Source organism: Mastomys coucha, unplaced genomic scaffold (assembly GCF_008632895.1).
Source record: "Mastomys coucha isolate ucsf_1 unplaced genomic scaffold, UCSF_Mcou_1 pScaffold22, whole genome shotgun sequence".
NCBI classification, from domain to species: domain Eukaryota; kingdom Metazoa; phylum Chordata; class Mammalia; order Rodentia; family Muridae; genus Mastomys; species Mastomys coucha.
Window position 1 is genome coordinate 113,918,765 of NW_022196905.1, and position 19,814 is coordinate 113,938,578.

The 19,814-nt window shown below is 50.7% G+C and overlaps 2 protein-coding genes across 7 annotated transcripts in view; one reads left to right on the forward strand and one right to left on the reverse strand.

Moving 5' to 3' along the window:
* The window catches only part of Plbd2 (phospholipase B domain containing 2), an 18,632-nt gene extending 14,066 nt beyond the window's left edge, over positions 1-4,566 (reverse strand). The window contains exons 1-2 of one of the 2 annotated variants that reach the window (XM_031337660.1): positions 4,244-4,566; positions 755-848 (exon numbers count right to left, since the gene is read on the reverse strand). In XM_031337660.1, the coding sequence (XP_031193520.1) occupies positions 755-848; positions 4,244-4,530 (381 nt within the window). In that variant the 5' untranslated portion in view covers positions 4,531-4,566. Of the gene's footprint in view, positions 1-754; positions 849-3,056; positions 3,089-4,243 lie in introns of those variants that run through there. The other variant, XM_031337661.1, reaches the window with a different exon arrangement.
* An 8,439-nt stretch (positions 4,567-13,005) lies between these two features.
* Positions 13,006-19,814, forward strand: part of Slc8b1 (solute carrier family 8 member B1) — a 36,699-nt gene continuing 29,890 nt past the window's right edge. For 2 of the 5 annotated variants that reach the window (XM_031337670.1, XM_031337667.1), the window contains exons 1-2: positions 13,006-13,100; positions 15,124-15,334. In XM_031337670.1, coding sequence (XP_031193530.1) covers positions 15,179-15,334 — 156 coding nt within the window. In that variant the 5' untranslated portion in view covers positions 13,006-13,100; positions 15,124-15,178. Of the gene's footprint in view, positions 13,101-15,123; positions 15,335-17,370; positions 17,767-19,814 lie in introns of those variants that run through there. The other 3 variants (XM_031337669.1, XM_031337668.1, XM_031337671.1) reach the window with 3 other exon arrangements.

Sequence of the window (19,814 nt, forward strand, 5' to 3'; positions counted from 1 at the left end):
ACTGTGACCCAGGCCTGGGCTCCATCCCCACACTGTATAGACTGGGTACTGACACACTACTGTGACCCTGGCACTAGGGAGATGGGAGTCAGGAGAATCAGAAGTTCTGAGACATCCTTGGCTACACATTGAGGTGTGGCCAGCCAGGGCTACATGAACACCTATCAAAAAACAAAACAGAAACTAAAGCCAGGAGGAGGTAGCACCAGGCACCATGACTGCACTTCTATGAGACATTCAGAATGACAAAATCCATGTGATAGCGCTGGCCTTAATGGAGCCTGCGGCTGGTGGAGGGTTGGTCAGCTGGACAGGAGCTCCTTCTGCGGTGAAGACACTCTAGAACTGTAGTGGTCCAACTGTACCACCTTAGAACTATACCCCAAACCAAAAGAGTACACTGTTTTCTCTTTTTGGGGGGCTGGGGGAGTCGTCACAGCTACTTCTGAACTCCTGATCCTTGTCGTCACTCCATCCCCCAGTGCTAGGACAACAGGCAAGAATCATAGCCTTTTGTTGTGTCTTTGTCTCTAGCCCAGTCTACCCTTAAACTCAGCAATCTGCCTCAGCCTCCCAAGTCACGCAATGACAGGTGTGTTTCACCAGACCCAGCTTATATGCTGTTTTTGAAGAACAGGCTCTTTTTCTCCCCTAACGGAGGACCTGAGATGGGGACCCTTCTCAGCACATGTATCAACCCCAGTGAAGGCCCTAAAGGTGCCCTGGCTTGGCTGGACTCCCACACTGGCCTTACCTCCTCAGACACAGCGGCCTCCACCACACCAGCTGCATAGGCCTGCAAGCTATCATTGTAGCTGCCATTTGTGCCCAGGTCCAGATAGGCCCACCTGGGGGGAGAAGGACATTCAGTCAGCAACAGGAGCCCCTGCAAAGCCAGCCACACAGCCAGACCCTTAGCTGTAGGCCGACTCAGGGTTGGATTTTTGTTCGTTGCACTACAGATGGAATCCAAGCCCTCATGTGCCAGGCAACTGCTCCAGCTCCCGTTTTGTTCCTGTCCCTTTTTTAACACAGTCTCAGTATGTAGCCCAGGCTGGCCTGGAACTCCAATCCTCCAGCCTCAGCTTTCCAAGTGCTGAGATCACAGATGCATGACACCATGCCTGCCTAGCCTCTAGTTTTAGACCATGAAAACAGCCTGGTGAGCAGCAGCCACCCATACACCTGAATACCTGCTGGGCTGCGTTCCCCCTTCCGGCTATACCCCACCCTGCCAGAAACCTCCCCACCAGGAGGGCCACAGTTGACACACACCAAATCCTGAGACAGGAAGTGCTGGGGCAGAGGGTGTACTTCAAACAAAGACTAAGCTGGCCTCCTCTCCCTCACCTATGCCAACTGATGCTCCCAATCATGCTGGTCGGCCCTTCTGAGCTTGTCTGGTTTGTTCAGTGGAACCCCACAGTCCTTCCAGGTAGGGCACTGTTACTGGCCCCATCACATGGAGAGGGACAGAGCTTGTTATCACAGTGATGGATACCCTGTGTCCTCCTGCTTTGTGAGGCTCTGCAATGTTGCCACCCATGACTGTGTGCCCTGCCCACATGTCCATCTGTGCTGGGGCACACAGGTGGCTTGCTTTGCCTAGTGGGACAAGGGAAGAACAGACACATTGCTGTTAAGAAGAACAAGAGGGGGCAGTGGTGGCACATGCCTTTAATCCCAGCACTTGGGAGGCAGAGGCAGGTGGGTTTCTGAATTCGAGGCCAGCCTGGTCTACAGAGTGAGTTCCAGGACAGCCAGGGTTATACAGAGAAAACCTGTCTCAAAAAACAAACAAACAAATAAAACAAAAACGAAAAACAAACAAAAACAAAAGAAGGACAAGAGGCTCCTCCACTCCCCGAGGTCCTTCGGTGCCTCAGCTGGTGTCATGGAAGGACAATGAGTCCTTGTCTGTGGGTGCCAAGGATGGAAAATATCCAGAGCAGAGCAGGTCTGCAGACCTGAAGCTTGGTGGCCTCGGGAGCTCAGATCCCTGAGGGTCAGCAACTGTTGGGACTGTTAATATGGAGCACTGCTGCCCAATGCCTGGCTGGTATAGGGTCAGAGGTCACCAAGGGCTGAACAAGATTCCTGTCAAGTCAGGCTACCATCTTTTTTTGAGACAAAGTCTCTCACTGAGACCTGATTTCCCGAAATCTCCACCTCCTCCCAGCATGGGGGTGTTATAAATTATCCCCTCCCCTTCCCTTTGTTCTCAGTTTCTTTATAGAATTGCCTTTAAAATATTTCTCCAGAGGCTGGAGAGATGGCTCAGCAGTTATGATCGTATGCCACTCTTTCAGAGGACCCAAGTTCGGTTCCCAACACCCCCCATCAGGTAACTCACAAGAACATATGAGTCCAGTTCCAGGAAATCCACGGCCCTCTTCAGGCCTCTGCAGGCACCTGCACATACATGCCACATATAACCTCACACAGACACACAGACATAAATAAATCATTTTTTGTTTTGTTTTGGAGACAGGGTTTTTCTGTGTGAATTGGCAAGGGTGAAACCTCCAGAAAGGGGGGAGAGTCTAGCTCCTGACCTCTGCCCTCCAAAAAAGTGAACCAGACACCCCCAGGCTAGAGCTCCCATCGATGGGGACCATCGATGTCTTCTATTTGGCCCAAGTCTTAAGGGTCCGTTTCCCTGCTGTTAAATGGGGGTCTCCACCATGAACTCCCTGTACTGCTAGAGTCTCAGTAGAGGGGAACTGCCATGGGAGAGGAGAGAGATGGCAGGAAATATGCCAGCATGGGGACAGGCCTCAGTTTCCCCAAATGAAAAATGGCCAAAGAACCATTACTCTTTTCGTAATGCTTTCTAAGTCCCAGCGAAACTGCGGGACCCTTTGAACTCCATCTTGGGCAAGAAAACAGACTCAGAAAATGGGAGCCACTTGCCCTGAGTCACACAACAGTGGATCTGAGGCTGCATGAAATTCCCAACACAAACAAGGAAGACCTGTCCCCACTCTCATGAGTCCTATAACTGAAAGCATTCCCAGTTTCCTGAGTTCCTCCACACACACCCGACACACACACACCTCCTGTGCCTCCACATCCAAGCAGGGGTTCGTCATGCCCTCTCAGCTCTGCTAAACAAGCAAAACTGTGTGAGTCAGCAGAGAACAGGCCACCAGATCAAGTCACAGGGGGTGCCCCTGATGCCAGCCAGAGCTGTGGTTCCCTTCAAATAGCTGCCAAATTCTCTTCTTGGAAGCCTTCCCAGATTGATCCCACCCAGCTATGATGTCTACAGAAACCTTCCAGGGACCACCAACACTGGAGATGTCTTTAGCATCGTGTGTTCCCCAAACCTGTGAGAACCCATGCTACAGGACACTGTGCCCTCTGAGAAGGAGTACATCGAGGACCGATGGGGACATGCAGGTTTTAGATGCTCCCTTTACACAGCCAAAAACTAGGTTTCCAGGCAGGTTGCTGGCTCTGGCTTCCTGTGGGACTTGCCCTTGTCTGTCTCAGCCTGGATTTTGTTTGGCTCTGGGTCCTTGAGACCACATACCAGGATAAGAATAATTGAGCACTAGTCGTTATTCCTGGTGCAGACCCCAGCAAGAACCCACGATCAAGTTCTGGGTTCATAGTGGTGATGTGGGGAGCCAGAGAAGTAGAGGAGTCAGTGACACCAGATCACAGGGCCAACCTATGTTCCTAGAGCAACAGCGATCACACTGAGCACTTAGCTCTGAAGCATCGGGCCATGAACATCTGAAGCATCCTGCCCTGGGATGGGCAGGAATAGCAACATCTAACAAGGATACACTGTCCATGCTTGTGAATTTAGGGACCGGCAACTTTCCCTCAGGCTTGGAGCCTGGCTCACTCCAGCCGCCTTGGCTCTGGAGGGAAACAAGGGCCTAGGCTCCTGACAATTGTCACTATCCCTCAGGCTGGGGACAAAAGGGCAGTAGAGTAAGCATTTTTTAGTCCCAGAACTCGGGAGGCAGAGGCAGACGGGTCTGTATGAGTTCCAGGGCAGCCTGGTCTACATGGCAAGTTCTAGTCCAGCTCGCCTTAACTGCGGAGGGCCCATGAGGACAGAGGGCAGGTGCTCTGGCCCCTAGGGGAGAACCCCTATGGTTGGGAATAGGAGTTACTGCGTCACCCAACAGCCCTGGGCCAGACCCGGCTGTGGACTCCCCAGGGTGGCAGGGCCTCAGTCCAGGGCCCTGTCACCCGCCAGAACGTGGCGGGGACGGCCAACCCTTACCCGGTCTCGCGGATGGCGTTGGTGAGGTTGGCCCACGCCACCGCGTCGGGGTGGAAGCCGTCCTCCAGGCGCAGCTGGCCGGACACGGCGTCCAGCAGCAGCGAGCGAGTGCGGGAGACGGGCGGGTCAGGATTTTGGCGCTGCCAGCCGGGCCCCAGGGTGGGGAGAGCGCCCGCTGGGCCGCTCAGCAAGAGCCCGGCCAACGAGACCAGCGAGGCCAGCTCCAGCACCCGCCGTAGCGCCTGGGCCGCCCAGCCACTGGGGCTCCCGTCCATGGGGGCCGCCATCGCGAGCCGCAGCCGGGCCACGTGACTGTGACCCGAGAGGCGGGGCCGGGGCGGGGTCTGCATCTGGGCTTCCGGGATGGGCGGGGTCCGTGGCCCGGCAGGGGCGGAGCCTACCTTAAAGGGCTCGCGCTCTCTGCGGGGGAAAAAAACGCGCTCAGCATCCTTCCCTCCCCAGGAATTAATGTATTCTTTTTCTTTCGGGTTTTTGTTTGTTTGTTTTTGTTTTGTTTTATTTTTAAATTATCCTTCCTCTTCCTTACCTTTTAATTTTAATATTTTTAGATTTATTTCTTTTATTTTATGTGTATGATCTGCATGTGTGTGTATGTGCAGCATGTGAGTGCCTATCAAAAGGTAAGAAGAGGGTATAGGATCCCCTAGAACTAGGATCCCCTAGCATTATGATCCTTGTGAGCCACCATATGGATGCTGGGAACTGAATCCAAGTACTCTTAACAACTGAGCCATCTCTCCAGACTTGATTTCCTTTTAGTTTTAAGAATTTATCTGGGGGCTGGTGAGATGGCTCAGCGGGTAAGAGCACTGACTGCTCTTCCACAGGTCGTGAGTTCAAATCCCAGCAACCACATGGTGGCTCACAACCACCCATAATGAAATCTGATACCCTCTTCTGTGTACTCATTTATAATAATAAATAAATAAATCTTTAAAAAATAAAAAAAAATTAAAAAGAATTTATCGAGCTGGTGAGATGGCTCAGTGGGTAAGAGCACTGACTGCTCTTCCGAAGGTCCTGAGTTCGGATCCCAGCAACCACATGGTGGATCACAACCGCCCATAATGAGATCAGACGCCCTCTTCTGGTGTGTCTGAAGACAGCTACAATGAATTACGCCAGAGCGAGTGGGGCTGGAGGGAGTGGGGCCTGCAGAGGTCCTGAGTTCAATTCCCAGCAGCCACACACGATGGCTCACGGCCATCTGTACAGCTACAGTGTACTCATACACATAAAATAAATAAAATAAATCTTTAAAGAATTTATCTGTAGAGTGTACATGTGCATGCATGTGACTGCGTGTGTGTGTGTGTGTGTGTGTGTGTGTGTGTGTGTGTGTGTGTGTGTGTGTGTGTTTGAGATTATAGACACAGGTGGAGGCTCTGTTGTGAACTGCCTGAATGTAGTTGCAGGGATTTGAACTCAAGTCCTCTACAAGAACATTCAGACCTCTTTACTGCTGAACCATCTCCCAGCCCGCAGCTTCTTTTTCCTATTTGTCCATGAATGAAGTAGTCCAATATGTTACCCAGGTTAGCCTGAGTTACGTTGGAGGACCTGTACCTGTGCTCTTGAAGACTGCAAAACCAGTATGGGATAAAAATTGAGAATCTGTCTCAAAAAATAACACAAAGGGAGGTTGTGATTGGCATTCCAACCAATGCAGGTGTGTCAGACCTTCAACCAGCAGCCCAGATCCCCGATGCCAAGGGCATTAATGAGCATAGAAGCTGTCCTCACCTCAGAGGAACATCTTTGGTCAAGTTGCCTCTGGCCAACCAGGGACAAATTCCATGGGTTCATGCTTACAAAGTGACTCACACCTGCGATTCTAGCACTGAGGAGGGCTAAGGCAGGAGGACTGCAAGATGTCCAGACCAGCCTGGACCTTGTCCCACTACCCCTACCCTGATGCATAACTTTCTAGAATGTTTCCCAGGGCAGGAAAGGTGCTTCATGAGGGACATATTTAAAGATATACACCTGTAAGCCCAGCAGGCAGTGAGCTGAGGCAGGAGCATCACCAGCTTGAGGCTCACATGGACTAAATAGTAAGACTTTATCATTTAAAAGAAGAAGAAGAAGGAGGAGGAGGAGGAGGAGGAGGAAGAGGAGGAGGAGGAGGAGGAGGAGGAGAAGAAGAAGAAAAAGAAGAAGAAGAAGAAGAAGAAGAAGAAGAAGAAGAAGAAGAAGAAGAAGAAGAAGAAGAAAGAAGAAGAAGAAGAAGAAGAAGAAGAAGAAGAAGAAGAAAAGAAGAAGAAGAAGAAGAAGAAGAAGAAGAAGAAGAAGAAGAAGAAGAAGAAGAAGAAGAAGAAGAAGAAGAAGAAGATATGAATCAGTGGTTTGCTTGTATACATGTGTGAGCACCAGGTCTCAGTTCTCTTGGAACTGGAGTTACAGATGGGTGTGAGCCACCATGTGGTTGTTGGGAATTGAACTCAGAACCTTTGGAAGAGCAGTTGGTACTCTTACTCACTGAGCCATCTCACCAGCCCCAGCCCCATCTTTTTTTTGGGGGGGGGGTTCAAGACAGGGTTTCTCTGTATAGCCCTGGCTGTCCTAGAACTCACTCTATAGACCAGGCTGGCCTCAAACTCAGAAATCCACCTGTCTCTGCCTCCCAAGTGCTGAGATTAAAGGCATGTGCCACCATTGCCCGGCTCAGACCTATTTTAAAAGAAGAGAAAAGTTTAAGGTCCCTTGCCAGGCATAGCAGTGCATGCTTATAAATCCAGTACTCTAGAGGCAGAGGCAGAAGGATCGAGAGTCCAAAGTTAGCCTCAGATAAACAGTAAGTTAAAGAACATTTTTGGTGGACATTAGACCTAGAAACATAAACAGGGGCTGGAGAGATGGCTCAACCATTAAGAGCACTGGCTGCTCTTCCAAAGATCCTGAATTCAGTTCCCAGCAACTACATGGTGGCTCACAACCATCTGTAATGGAATCTGATGGCTTCTTCTGGTGTGTCTGAAGACAGCAACAATGTACTCATACATAAAATAAATAAATAAATCTAACTTTAAAAAAAGAACCTTTGGGGGCTGGCGAGATGGCTCAGCAGGTAAGAGCACTGACTGCTCTTCCAAAGGTCCTGAGTTCGGATCCCAGCAACCACATGATGGCTCACAACCACCCGTAATGAGATTGGAGGCCTTCTTCTGGTGCGCCTGAAGACAGCTGCAGTGAATTACACCGGAGCAAGCCGGGCCGGAGTGAGCGGGATTGGCAGAGGTCCTGAGATCAACAGCAGCCACACACATAATGGCTTACGGCCATCTGTATAGCTACAGTGTACTCATACACATAAAAAATAAATAAAAATAAATCTTTAAAAAAAAAGAACCTTTGTCAGACATTCAAATTTTAAAACACATAAACAAACAAACAGGATACTACCTTTAACCACTCAGCTGCCTGCTTACCCTAGAGGCACTCCCCTGGCATTCCTTGGCATAAATCCGAGTCACTGCTGTCATCCGTTAACCCCTTACTTCAAACACTTTCTGCCGCCAAGTCCCTAACAGGCTGGGGAAACTGAGGCCCAAGCAGGTTAAAATGACTTCTAGTCACAAAACTAGAACCTTCAGCACAGAGTCGAAGAGTTCGGAAGCACCATCAACACTAGTCTTCATAGCCACCAGGGGGCACACACAACCACAGCCACTCTTGACTTTTCTGCCTCCCTCTAAAGGCCTGGCCCTGGCTGGAGGAGGGGGAGCCTGCTTTGGGTTCCAATACTCCCTCCCAGAGGCCCTAGATCACAGGTGGTGTCAGGATCCAAGCCTCACTGGACTCGCCTCTGCAGTGTAGTCAATGAACACAGCCTAACTCACAGGAAAGTTACCAGATGTTAGGCACACTAGAGAGGCACACCAGGGGTTTATGATCTCTGGGGATAATATGCACAGAGCATGCGCACAGACGTAGGTCCATACTATTCCCAGCCTGGTGCCTTCTAAGCATGTTGTAATAATCTAAATCATTGATCCTCAAGCCTTTAATACAGTTCCTCATGTTGGGGTGACCCCCACACACACACCATAAAATTGTTTCCTTACTACTTCTTAACTGTAAATTCCTACTATTATGAATTGCAATATAATATAAATATCAGGTATAGTATGTGACCCCTGTGAAATGTTCATTCAACCCCCACAAAGGGGTCACGACCCCCGAGCTGAGAACCACGGTTCTAAAGCCTCTACACAGGCAAACGCATCCATAAGAAACTGACTTAAGCCGGACAGTGGTGGCGCAGGCCTTTAATCCCAGCCCTTCGGAGGCAGAGGCAGGCGGATTTCTGAGTTCGAGGCCAGCCTGGTCTACAGAGTGAGGTCCAGGTCAGCCAGGGCTACACAGAGAAACCCTGTCTTGAAAAAACAAAAACAAAACAAAACAACAGCAAAACCTGAGTTAAGACCCCAGCACCCATGTAACAAGCTAGGCACAGTCTTCCACCCACTATAACCCCAACACAGAAGGAGGCAGAGGCAGGAAGGTAGCTGAAGCTCACCAGCCAGCCAGCCTTGCCGAATGAATGTCCCCCAGGCTCCGTAAGACACTCTCTCAAAAAGTAAGGTAGAGTCAGACAGACTGGCTCTCTGTGAATTCCAGGCCAGCCTGGGCTACATCATCATCATCATCATCATCATCATCATCATCATCATAACTATTAACATAATATATACATAATATATATAATATATATATATATATATAATATATAACATGATATAATATATAAATACATTTATATATAAACTATATAATATAATACATTTATATAATATACATTATTATTATTATTAGGTGGAGAATAATTGAGAAAGATACATAATCTTAACCTTTGGTCTCCACATGCAAGTTTGAGCATTAGCACATGTTTAGCAGCCTGAAGCCTTGAGTTGAACCCTACTAGGGCTGGAGAGATGGCTCAGAGGTTAAGAACACTAACTGCTCTTCCAGAGGTCCTGAGTCCAATACCCAGCAATCACATGGTGGCTCACAACCATCTGCAATGGGATGCAGTGCCCTCTTCTGGTGTGTCTAAAGAGAGTGACAGTGTATTCACATACATAAAATTAATTAAAAAAGAAAGAGCCCGACTGTACTGGCTGGTTTTGTGTGTCAACTTGACACAGGCTGGAGTTATCACAGAGAAGGGAGCTTCAGTTGGGGAAGTGCCTCCATGAGATCCAGTTATGGTGCATTTTCTCAATTAGTGATCAAAGGGGTAGGGCCCCTTGTGGGTGGTGCCATCCCTGGGCTGGAAGTCTTGGGTTCTATAAGAGAGCAGGCTGAGCAAGCCAGAGGAAGCAAGCCAGTAAGGAACATCCCTCCATGGCCTCTGCGTCAGCTCCTGCTTCCTGACCTGCTTGAGTTCCAGTCCTGACTTCCTTTGGTGATAAACAGCAATATGGAAGTAAGCTGAATAAACCCTTTCCTCCCCAACTTGCTTCTTGGTCATGATGTTTGTGCAGGAATAGAAACCCTGACTAAGACACCGACTGTTCAGGCTTTATATTATATTACATGAATAGGGTTGCATTTGTACTTATTTGTGTGTGTGTGTGTGTGTGTGTGTGTGTGTGTGTGCGCGTGTGTGCGTGTGCGCATGTGCGCAAAGCACGCGCATATGTGTGGTGGTGGTGGTGGTGGTGGTGTTTCAGACAGGGTCTCACTACACAAACTTGGATAGCGCCGGGCAGTGCTGACGCACCCCTTTAATCCCAGAACTTGGGAGGCAGAAGCAGGCAGATTTCTGAGTTTGAGGCCAGCCTGGTCTACAGAGTGAGATCCAGGACAGCCAGGGCTACACAGAGAAACCCTGTCTCCAAAAACAAAAAAACAAACTTGGATAGCCTGGAACTCACTTTGTACACCAGCCTGACCTAGAGCTCACAGAGATCCTCCTACCTCTATCTCCCACACTCTGGAAGGAGAGGTGTAAGCTGCCATGCCTGGCTGTTGTACAGCTTTAACGTCGCTGAAGCAGCGTCCATAGGGGAGCAGTTGTATTCCCATCGGCTTCTGGTTATTGCACAAGTGTGCTGTACCGACTGCTGCAGCCAGCGCTTTCCTTCTGAGCCATGTCCAGCCTTTCTCTTAGTTCAAAAAAGCTCAGAGTAACACAGACGAGACAAAGGACACATGAATTTCCAAGGCCCTTGTGATCCACAAGGGCCATTTTTGCCAGTTCCCTGACGGGATATTCCAGCTGGTGAGCACCCAGCAGCCAGGCAGGGCCATGAGAAGCTTCTCTCAGATAACACCATCTGCTGTTTTTCCTGAGTTCCTGACTCTGGGTGGTTTTAACCACATGCCCTGTAGCATCATTGAGAAGGATACTAGTTAAGGTGAAGGTATTGCTAGGAATAGTACTAGTTAAGGTGAGGGCATCATTGGGAAGGGTACTAGTAAAGTTGAGAGTGTCACTAGGAAGGGTTCTGGTTAAGGTGAGGTTCATGAATCTTTAAGGAACCTGTTGGTCTCAAGGCCTCTTAGACTGAAATAGAAAGTTCCATTTCCCTTACCACTTCTGCTAGAACTGTCCCCAGGTTCTTGTACTATGTCTCAGCTGCCACCCACACCCTGACCTCCGAAACAGGTGGGCATGCTAACTAAGTGTGGGGGCAGATTTTGCCTTGCTTGTGTGTGAACCAGAATGTCAAGCCTGCAGGGCAAGGCATGGTTGTCTGGACTTTTCCTCTTATCGGTGCAGGCCCTGGGGACAGGATCTTCATCCCCCCCACCCCCCAAGCAGCTGCTTCTCCTGTCAGTGAAATGGAGATTAAAGCTCTCTTCCTGCAGGGCACATGCACACAAGTATTGTGGGTCCCCAGTCAATAGCTGCTGTTGGCTTTGGTTGCTTGGTTTTGGTTGTTGCTATTGCTGTTGCTATTGTTATTGTTGTTGTTTAAAACAAGGTCTCTCTGTATAGCCCTGGCTGTCCTGGAAGTCCCTCTGCAGACCAGGCTGATCTTGAAGTAGATCCACCTCCCTTTGCCTCCAAGGCATGCATGTTCCTCTGCTGCCTCCCACCACCATCACCACCCAGGTTTGATTAGATTTTTTTTTTTTTTTTTAAGCTAGAACCTTTTGTGGCCCAGGCTGCTCTTGAATTTACTCAGTAGCCAAGGTTGACCTAGACCTCCTGTAATGGTCATTCCTGGCTGTCAGCTTGACTATATCTGGAATGAACTACAATCCAGAATTGGAGGGCTCACCTATGATCCAGATCTTGAGGCTAGAAGACACAAGTTTCTGACCTGGATCTTGGCATGAAGATGGATCTTGAGGCAAAGTGGCCATGAAAAGCTTAGGCCTAGGCAAGGTAGTTCACGCCTTTAATCCCAGGATACTACGGCCAGATCTCTGAGGTCAGCCTGAGACAAAAAATGTTCCAGATCGAGGTGTGGTGGGGCACACCTTTAATCTGGGCCACATCTGCTGGAGCCCTACATAAGGACATCGGAAGAAGAACCCCTTTGCCTGCGTGTGTTTACTTGCCAGCACCTCTGTTGGAACCTACTTCTACAGAAGACCAGCTGAAACAACTAGCTTCATGGGACTGAGCAACTCCTAGATTCTTGACCTTCCCATCCACAGCTGCCCATTGTGGGAGAGTTGGACTACAGACTGTAAGTCATCACAACAAATTCCCTTACTATATAGAAATATTCCATATGTTCTGTGACCCTGGAGAACCTGACTAACACACACCCCCCCATCCTCTCCTGAGCACTGGAATTACAGGTGTGCGCTAGCACACCAGGCTTATGTAATGTGGAGGGTGGAACCCTGGGCTTCAGAGAGGCTGGTCAAATAAACTATGGGCCAGCCCAGCTTTTGTTGACTTGGGGTTAGTTCATAAGGGACTGGGGACAGGAGCCACATGCCAGCACATGCCTATGATCGTGATCCAAGCAGTCAGGAGTTTGAGGCAGGAGGATCAGGAGTCCAAGGCAGTCTGGGCTACCTTGCCTCAAAATAGAGACTGAAGACAGGGCAAGCCTGTGTACAGTACCACGGGCAGTCATCAAGCCTGGGTACAGTACCACGGGCAGTCATCAAGCCTGTGTACAGTACCACGGGCAGTCAGTCATCCACTCAGCGGGACATGGGGTTCTTTCCCTTCCTGACACACAATATAGTCCCACTCTGGTCCTCACAAAAGCCCCTGCTGGACACATCTGTGGACCAAACAGAGGCAGCTGATACTTTCCAAATATGATCACATCAGAGCCTTGGGTCTCACATACCCTGGGATGCTGTAGAGGGGAATGCCGAGGAACGTCAGACCCAGGTGTTCTAGGCTTGCAGACAGCAGGAGACCCTTTTTCACTGGGAGTATTTTGAAATCATTACCACCACCACCATCATCGTCACCATCATCTTCATCACGATCATACTGAGAAAATGTCTTGCTGTAATGTTCCCTCCTTGGACTTCTCTTGGGCCTCCTGAAGTCTATAACTCACGTTCTTTCAATATGGCTTCTGTCTGAAAGCAGAAGTGACAGACTGGGGACAGAAAGCAGGTGGAAAATGGGGAAGACTGCAGGGGTCGGCTAACACCCACCCCACCCCACCCCCACCACCCTCGGCTGGGAGACTGTGTCTTTAAGAGCTGGGGCGGGCCGAGTCTTAAAGGGCGTGTCCTGGGCGGGGATAGAGGGGCCTGGGCGTGACCCGCTGGTAAGTAAGCGGGGCGGGGTTTGTGGGGGCGTGGCCCAGCTGCTCCGGGCCGGGACTCTAGGGGCGGAAGATTGTGGCGCTGGCTATCCGGCCAGAGGAAGACTCGGAGATCTCGGATCCAGGCCCCGCTCGAGGTAAGAGGAGCTTCGCTGCCTGAGCACCCGTCACCCCGACTTCTCAAATCCGGTTCCAGCTGGGACACCAAATCAGAAAGCGAAGCCTGGTTCCCATCCCCATCCCTCGCCGTCAAGACTACCCACCTCACCAACGCTGCACACAGGTGTCCCGCATGCCGGAGGCGCTCAATATGTGCTTATTTGGAATTGAGTAAAAGAAACCGGCGGCCAGTGTAGAGGTGACTTGTGTTGGGGACGTGGTGTCTGGCTGCCCCTTGGGTCAGCGCTCGAGTCCATTTCACAGATACGGACCCAGAGGCTATAAACCCAGGTTTTCCCCCAGGCTGCCCACACAGAAAATGTAGAGGGAACTAGAGGGCTGTGTGTTTTTCCACTCCCGTCCGTGCCAGGTGGAGTAGCTAGAAAACGGAGGGAAGAGACTCATTTTTTGTCAACAGTTGAGGAACCGGCTGGGTTCCCTTCCTCCTCTGGGGTCTCATCTTGTCCTTTTTCCTTCTGCCCTCCCGGAGGTGGCGATTTAGAAATGCTTGGGCAAAGGATCACACCCCCTCAAAGGAGCTCCCTGCTTGCAGAAAATAAAATGCACAAAACATTTGAGGCAGTTTGCCTACGACTTTGAGCCAGTTTTATGCTTGGACAGAAAAATAACGCTCTTTTCCCCTGGCTGGAGGAAGTGGGTTGTTCCTATTGCAGCCCCACCCGCCGATTTGGCTCGTCCCAGTATAGGCAGCTTTGGGCAACTCACTTCCCTCTGGGCCTCGATTTCCCCATCCAAGGACAGTTGGCTTTCTGGCTTTCTTCCTTGCCACATGACTCTGAGCAGCCTGGCGAACTTTTATCCTCAGCTCTTTGAACACCCAGAGAGAGCAATGTGGTGTGGCACTTGAGCTGACAGTGAGATCGCCTCTGGGTGCCTCAGTTTCCCCATGGAAGGATACAACAGCAGGGTGTGAGGTTGTGATACACCGACTTTGGTCACAGACAAGTCCAGAAGTGTGCTTTTAAGGCTGGGACCCAGTGGCTGGTGCACATCTGATATCTCAGTCACTGAGGAGGCTGAGGCAAAAGAAATATGTGAGTGGGGCAGTGGTGGCGCACACCTTTAATCCCAGCACTTGGGAGGCAGAGGCAGACAGATTTCTGAGTTCGAGGCCAGCCTGGTCTACTGAGTAAGTTCCAGGACAGCCAGGGCTACACCAAGAAACTCTGTCTCGAAAAACAAAAGAAATATGAGCTCAAGGTCAGTCTGGCAGACTGAGGAGATCCTGCCTCAACATAAAAAGTAGGAAGGGGCTAGAAGCAGGCCGTGGTTCAAATTTTTATTTTTTTATTTTTTGGTTTTTCGAGACAGGGTTTCTCTGTCTAGCCCTGGCTGTCCTGGATCTCACTCTGTAGACCAGGCTGGCCTTGAACTCAGAAATCTGCCTGCCCCTGCTTCCCAAGTGCTGGGATTAAAGGCATGTACCACCACGCCCTCATGATACAAATTTATAATCCCAACACTTCCAAACCAGAAGCAAGAGGACGGTCACATGCTCAAGGGTAGCTTGGGCTACCTAATGAATTCCAGGCTAGCCTATCTCAACAAACAACTAAAAAAATCACCAAGGCTGGAGATCATAGGCCAGCGGTAGATTGCTTACCTAGCATAAGTAATTTGCTGGGATCCACCTTTGATATCCCACCCAAAAAGGAAAAAAAAAATCCGAAAGTCTGAGTTCCTAGTTCTTGCAAGTGAATACTTCTCATATTGATCTCATTCAGCTGTCTGGCTAGTTCCTTAAGACTCGTGCAGGCCTGATGCCCTGGTGAGGGGCAGATCTCAAGGAGACTCGGTGGGGGGAGGCGGGACCGCTGCGCTCCTGAACAGGAAGTAAGTGATGCAAGCCCAGGGCTACTGGAATGGGACTGGGGCTTCAAGATGGGTGGATAAAAACTTGGCTTTGCAGGAGAGGGTATCTGAGCTCCTCCTCCTGGGGCCCGCAGTGATAAAATCCCCTCCTCTTATCCTACCCTGCAGGCAGTAGAGTGGCCAGCCCGTGAGCAGAGGGCGCTGGTCAGGCCCCAAGGGGCCCATGGCTGGCAGGTGGCTGGATCTGCTCTGGGCTCCTGGCTTCCTCTGTGTAGCTCTGACCCTGGAGACGGTATCTGGGGCCGGAGACCCATCCACAAAGGCCCATGGACACATCCAATTTTCAGACGGAGGTGTCAACCAGGCTGCCATGGAGGATGTGAGTACCTGGCAGGGCGGGAAGGTGGGTCGGGTGGGGGCGTGTCTGTTCTAGTCCCAGCTAATCATTGCGCACGTGACCCTGGGATCTACAGGAGCCCAGTCGGCCAGGCCCGGAGATAAAGTTAGAGATTTCAGAGAACAGTGAACTGTGTAGCCAGTAACAGTGTGGGGAGGCTGTGACTGTCCGCAGTGGTCGGTGAACTGTGACAAACTTGTTCTGTGAACCAGTCATCTTGGAGTCAGACTTTAAAGGAAGGGAGGAAAGCCTCTTTTGTGGACAGACACGTAGGGGAGAGGCAAGGAACAAGTACAAAGGCCCTGCGGCAGGTTCTACCTTAGTGTGTTCGCGAACAGCAAGGAGGCCGGAAGGGCCGATGAGTATGTTTAAGGTTTAAGCGGATGGGTGGAGAGGTGATGTTGGCCTGATCATAAAAGGCCTTGTGGACTGAGGCTGGAGGGTGAGAATCGGGAGCCAGAGGAGGGATTGAAGCAGAGGGACGGTCAAACCCTGATTTACGGAGTCCCCCTAGCTGCTGCGAAGAGGCTGGCTTGAGAGGGGAGAGGCCGGTGGAGGGACGGGAGCCCCCACCGCCTCCAGCCTGGGAGCCTGGGAACATGGTGGTTGGGTTTGGAGTAATGCTGGAGACACAGAAAGGGGGGTGCACAGCTGGATCAGGTGGAGGGCAGGCCGAGGTGAGGATGGTGTCGCCACGGCTCCAGCCTGATCAGCTGAGGGTGGCCTAGTGGTTAGGGATCCTTGGGGAGGAGTGGTGGGCTAGACAAAGGCAGATGGACAGCACCAGAGGCCACAGCACATCCCAAGGCAGGGGCATCTGGGATCTCTACCTGTGCTTTTTTCCCCGTGCGCGCGCGAGTGTGTGTGTGTGTGTGTGTTGTATATGTGAAGAGGGTATTGTAGTATGCAATATGCATGTTTGCGTATGTAGAGACTTGCACTGTGGAGTATACATGAACACGTGCTTGTTCTCCCATTGTACTCACAAGGTAGGCTCTCTCAGTCAAACCCAGAGCTTACTGATATGGCCATGCTGACTACCCACCTTGCGCTGTGGATCCCCTCTTCCTTCTGAGGTTGGCATTACAGATGGCTTCAATGCCTACCCAGCATTTACGTGGTTACTTGGGGCATCCATACTCCAGGCCTCATGTGTGCGGGTGAGCAGCTCTAACCGCTGAGCCATCCACCCAGCCCTTTCTTTTGTTTGTCTGAGACAGGATTTCAAGTTTGTCAGGCTGGTTCAAATATATAGTGGAGAATAACTCTGAATGATGCTCTAGCCTTCGGCTCCTGAGAGCTGGGAGTCCAGGCATGTGTCACCATGCCTGCTTGCTTCATGTGGATCCATGGGTAGAATGCAGGGCCCCAAGCATGTTAGGCATGTAATCCTACCCACTGAGTCATACCCTGATGCCTGTGTTTTCTGTGTCAGAAATCATAGGCTCAAGCTACCTGCTCTGCGAGTCTTGTCGCCTACACCAAGTTTACAAGGCAGGGCTGTCTTCACCCTGCCCTCTGAGAAGGTCATTGGGCAATTAAGCCCATTTTACAGAAGGGTGGGCAGTTTGCAGTGACTGGCTTATAAACTTAGTTGCTACTTTCCTGACTCTGAGGGTCAAGGATGTGAAGTTGGCTGTGAGCGAAGTGGCCTCATGGATCCCTTGTAACAAACCAAACCTTCCTCTTTAGGACATAGGCCCCCAGGACAGGCTCCATCACCACATCCACTGCTGGACTTGACCCTGTGCCTGGAGCCCGAGGGCCCCACCCTCAGTGTATGTTCTGTGCACCATTGCTCTTGTGTTTTTGTTTTGTTTTGTTCTTACACAAGAACCAGGCTACCGAGGCTAGCCTAAACTCAGCGTTTAATGTTTATTGTTTAAACTTCCTGAGTACTGGGGCTACAGACATGAGCTGCCATGCAAGTAGCTGGTGTGTGTGTGTGTGTGTGTGTGTGTGTGTTTTAGATAGGGTCTCAATATGTAGACAGGTTGACCTGGAACTTTGCCTCCAGAGTACTGGGACTAAGTTGTTTTGTGCCACCATGCCTAGCAGGGTACCTAATGTTTATTGAGCCCCTACAGGGTGCAAGAATTGGACAGACAGCTTACAGAGTCATCCTCCTGTGGCTTCCACTGCTCTGGAAATGGGCCAAGAAATAAACCGTAGAATAACATAAAGTTAAAAAAGCACTAGGTTAAAAGAATGTGGGTGTGGTGCGAGATGGGGGAGAGCCAGCTGCTCCGCCCAGGGCCCTCAGGGAAGAACTCTGGGAGATGAGCTCTTCATTTTTTCCTTGGGTTTTGGAGACAGGGTTTTTCTGTAGCCCTGGCTGTCCTGGAATTCTCCCTGTACACCAAATTCAAACTTGGGGATTGGTTTGCCTCTGCCTCCTGCATGCTGGATCAAAGGTGAGCTATGATGTTTTCATTGAGGCCTGATCTGTAGGTACAAGACCTGGTGCAGGGGCAAGGTGGTATTTTTCATTAACTGAGGGAGGGCCCTGTGACTGGAATACAAAAGGGAGAAAGAGGGAGACTCCTGACAAAGGCAGATGGCTCAGCTCAGCAATTTCAAACCATTATAGCACCTTCTTTTATCTTTACATTTATCTGTTTGTGTGCACCTGTTCGTGTGCGTGTGCTTGTGGAGGTCAGAGTTCAATGTACAAGAGTCATTTCTCTTTATCATATGGGTTCTGGGGATTGAACCCAGGCCATTAGGTACCCCCTGTGATGCGCGCGGGGGTGGGTGGGGGTGGGGGTTAAAACACTGCTCCTGCTTGTGGTGGTGCACATCTGTGATCACCACCACTTGGAACCTGGAGGCTGGAGGGTCATGAATTCAAAACCAGCTTGGACCCTGCCTCAACACAGTAACAAAAAAACCTGACAAATGCCAGGTTATCTCTGGTTCTGGGACTTGGCCTGGTGTGGGTGGGGCTCCGTCCTGCGACTCCTGTCCCAGCTCGCTAGTCTCCAGAAGTTGCACCGTGCTGGATCTGGGTCCTTCCTCCATTTCCCCTATGGTCTCTCTCACATTGCCTTCCTGGGTTCTGACCATCCTTCCACTCTCTTGGGAGGATCTTGGGGCCATCAGCTAATCCCAGAGAACACTATCCTTAGGCCCTCCCTCCCCTTAACCATGAGCACAGTAATCAGCACACAGGTCCAGGGCTTGAAGCCTGAACTTATGGCCACTATTTCCATAAGCACAGCTAGAGACGGGGGTCAAGTAGCTGTGCCATATGTCTGTCTGTCTGTCTGTCTGTCTGTCTGTCTGTCTGTCTGCGTCTATGTAGCTCTGTCTGTATGCAGGTCTGACTGTCTGTGTGTATCTGTGTCTATTCAGGTGCCTGCACTGGCACTTTGGGGACATCTCAGCACACACAAGACGGGCTTTCCTGGCTGCTGCTGACAGAGAATAAGGGTTTGAAGGTTCCTGCCTTCCTAGTTGATTGATTGGCCTCTTCCTGGAATCAAGAGGGCTCTAACAGCCTCAATCCTCATTGGACTGCAGAGGAAGGGCATGGGAGGACACAGGGACAAATGTCACCGAGGTGACAGTGGCCAGAGCACTTTGAGTGAGGAAACTCAAGTTCAGAGGCAGCCCCTGTGTCCAGCGATCACACAGCTGGACACTCAGAAGCCCCTGACCACCCAGCTTTTGCTGTCCTTCACAATATCCTTGCTGGATAGAGGGAGACACTATGGTCCCAGGCCACATCCAGTTTGCCACTTGCCTGGCTCCATGGGTTCCAAAGGACAGGAGGTTGTTTTTGCTTTAAAACTTGGATGTCTTTCAGAAGGGCATGTGACTTCCCAGAAGGCCAAGCAGCCCTGTGTGTTTAGCATTTCTGTAATCTGTGTGGTTCCCCAGGCATGGAACTGGCTGCCCATGCCTCACCCCTGAGTCCTTTGAGGTCTCTTGGCCTCAGTGAAGAGGGTGGCAGGGTTGTGGGGAGGTGGACGGGTCCCCTAGGCCAGACCCAGAGCACAGCTGCCCTGTTCCTGCACTACTGAGGGAGTGCAGACTAGGAGAGGGCTGGGCCTAGGGGAGAGAGAGGGAGGGATAGCCAGCTCAGGCAGGGGCTGGGCAACGGGTCAGGCCATGTGACAGGAGGCCACTGTCAGAGAACTCTCCTTGCTGACTCATTCTAGTGTCTCTGAGACACTGGGAACATCCCAAGTGTCATCGTCCTGTGTTCTTGTGTGTGTGTGTGTGTGTGTGTGTGTGTGTGTCTGTGTGTGGGCAGGAGTGAGAGACTGAACAATAAGAGGGCTCAACACTTGCTGCTGCTGTAGCTGTAACTGACTGTTGCTGGGCAGAGCTGGGTGAAACACAGCTATCAATAGCTGGCTGTGTGGTTGCAGGGGTGGAGGTGTCCCTTCTCTCTGTGCCTCAGTTTCTCACTTAGGAAGTAAAATCCACTGAGCCTCTTGTGTCCAAGAAAGGTGAT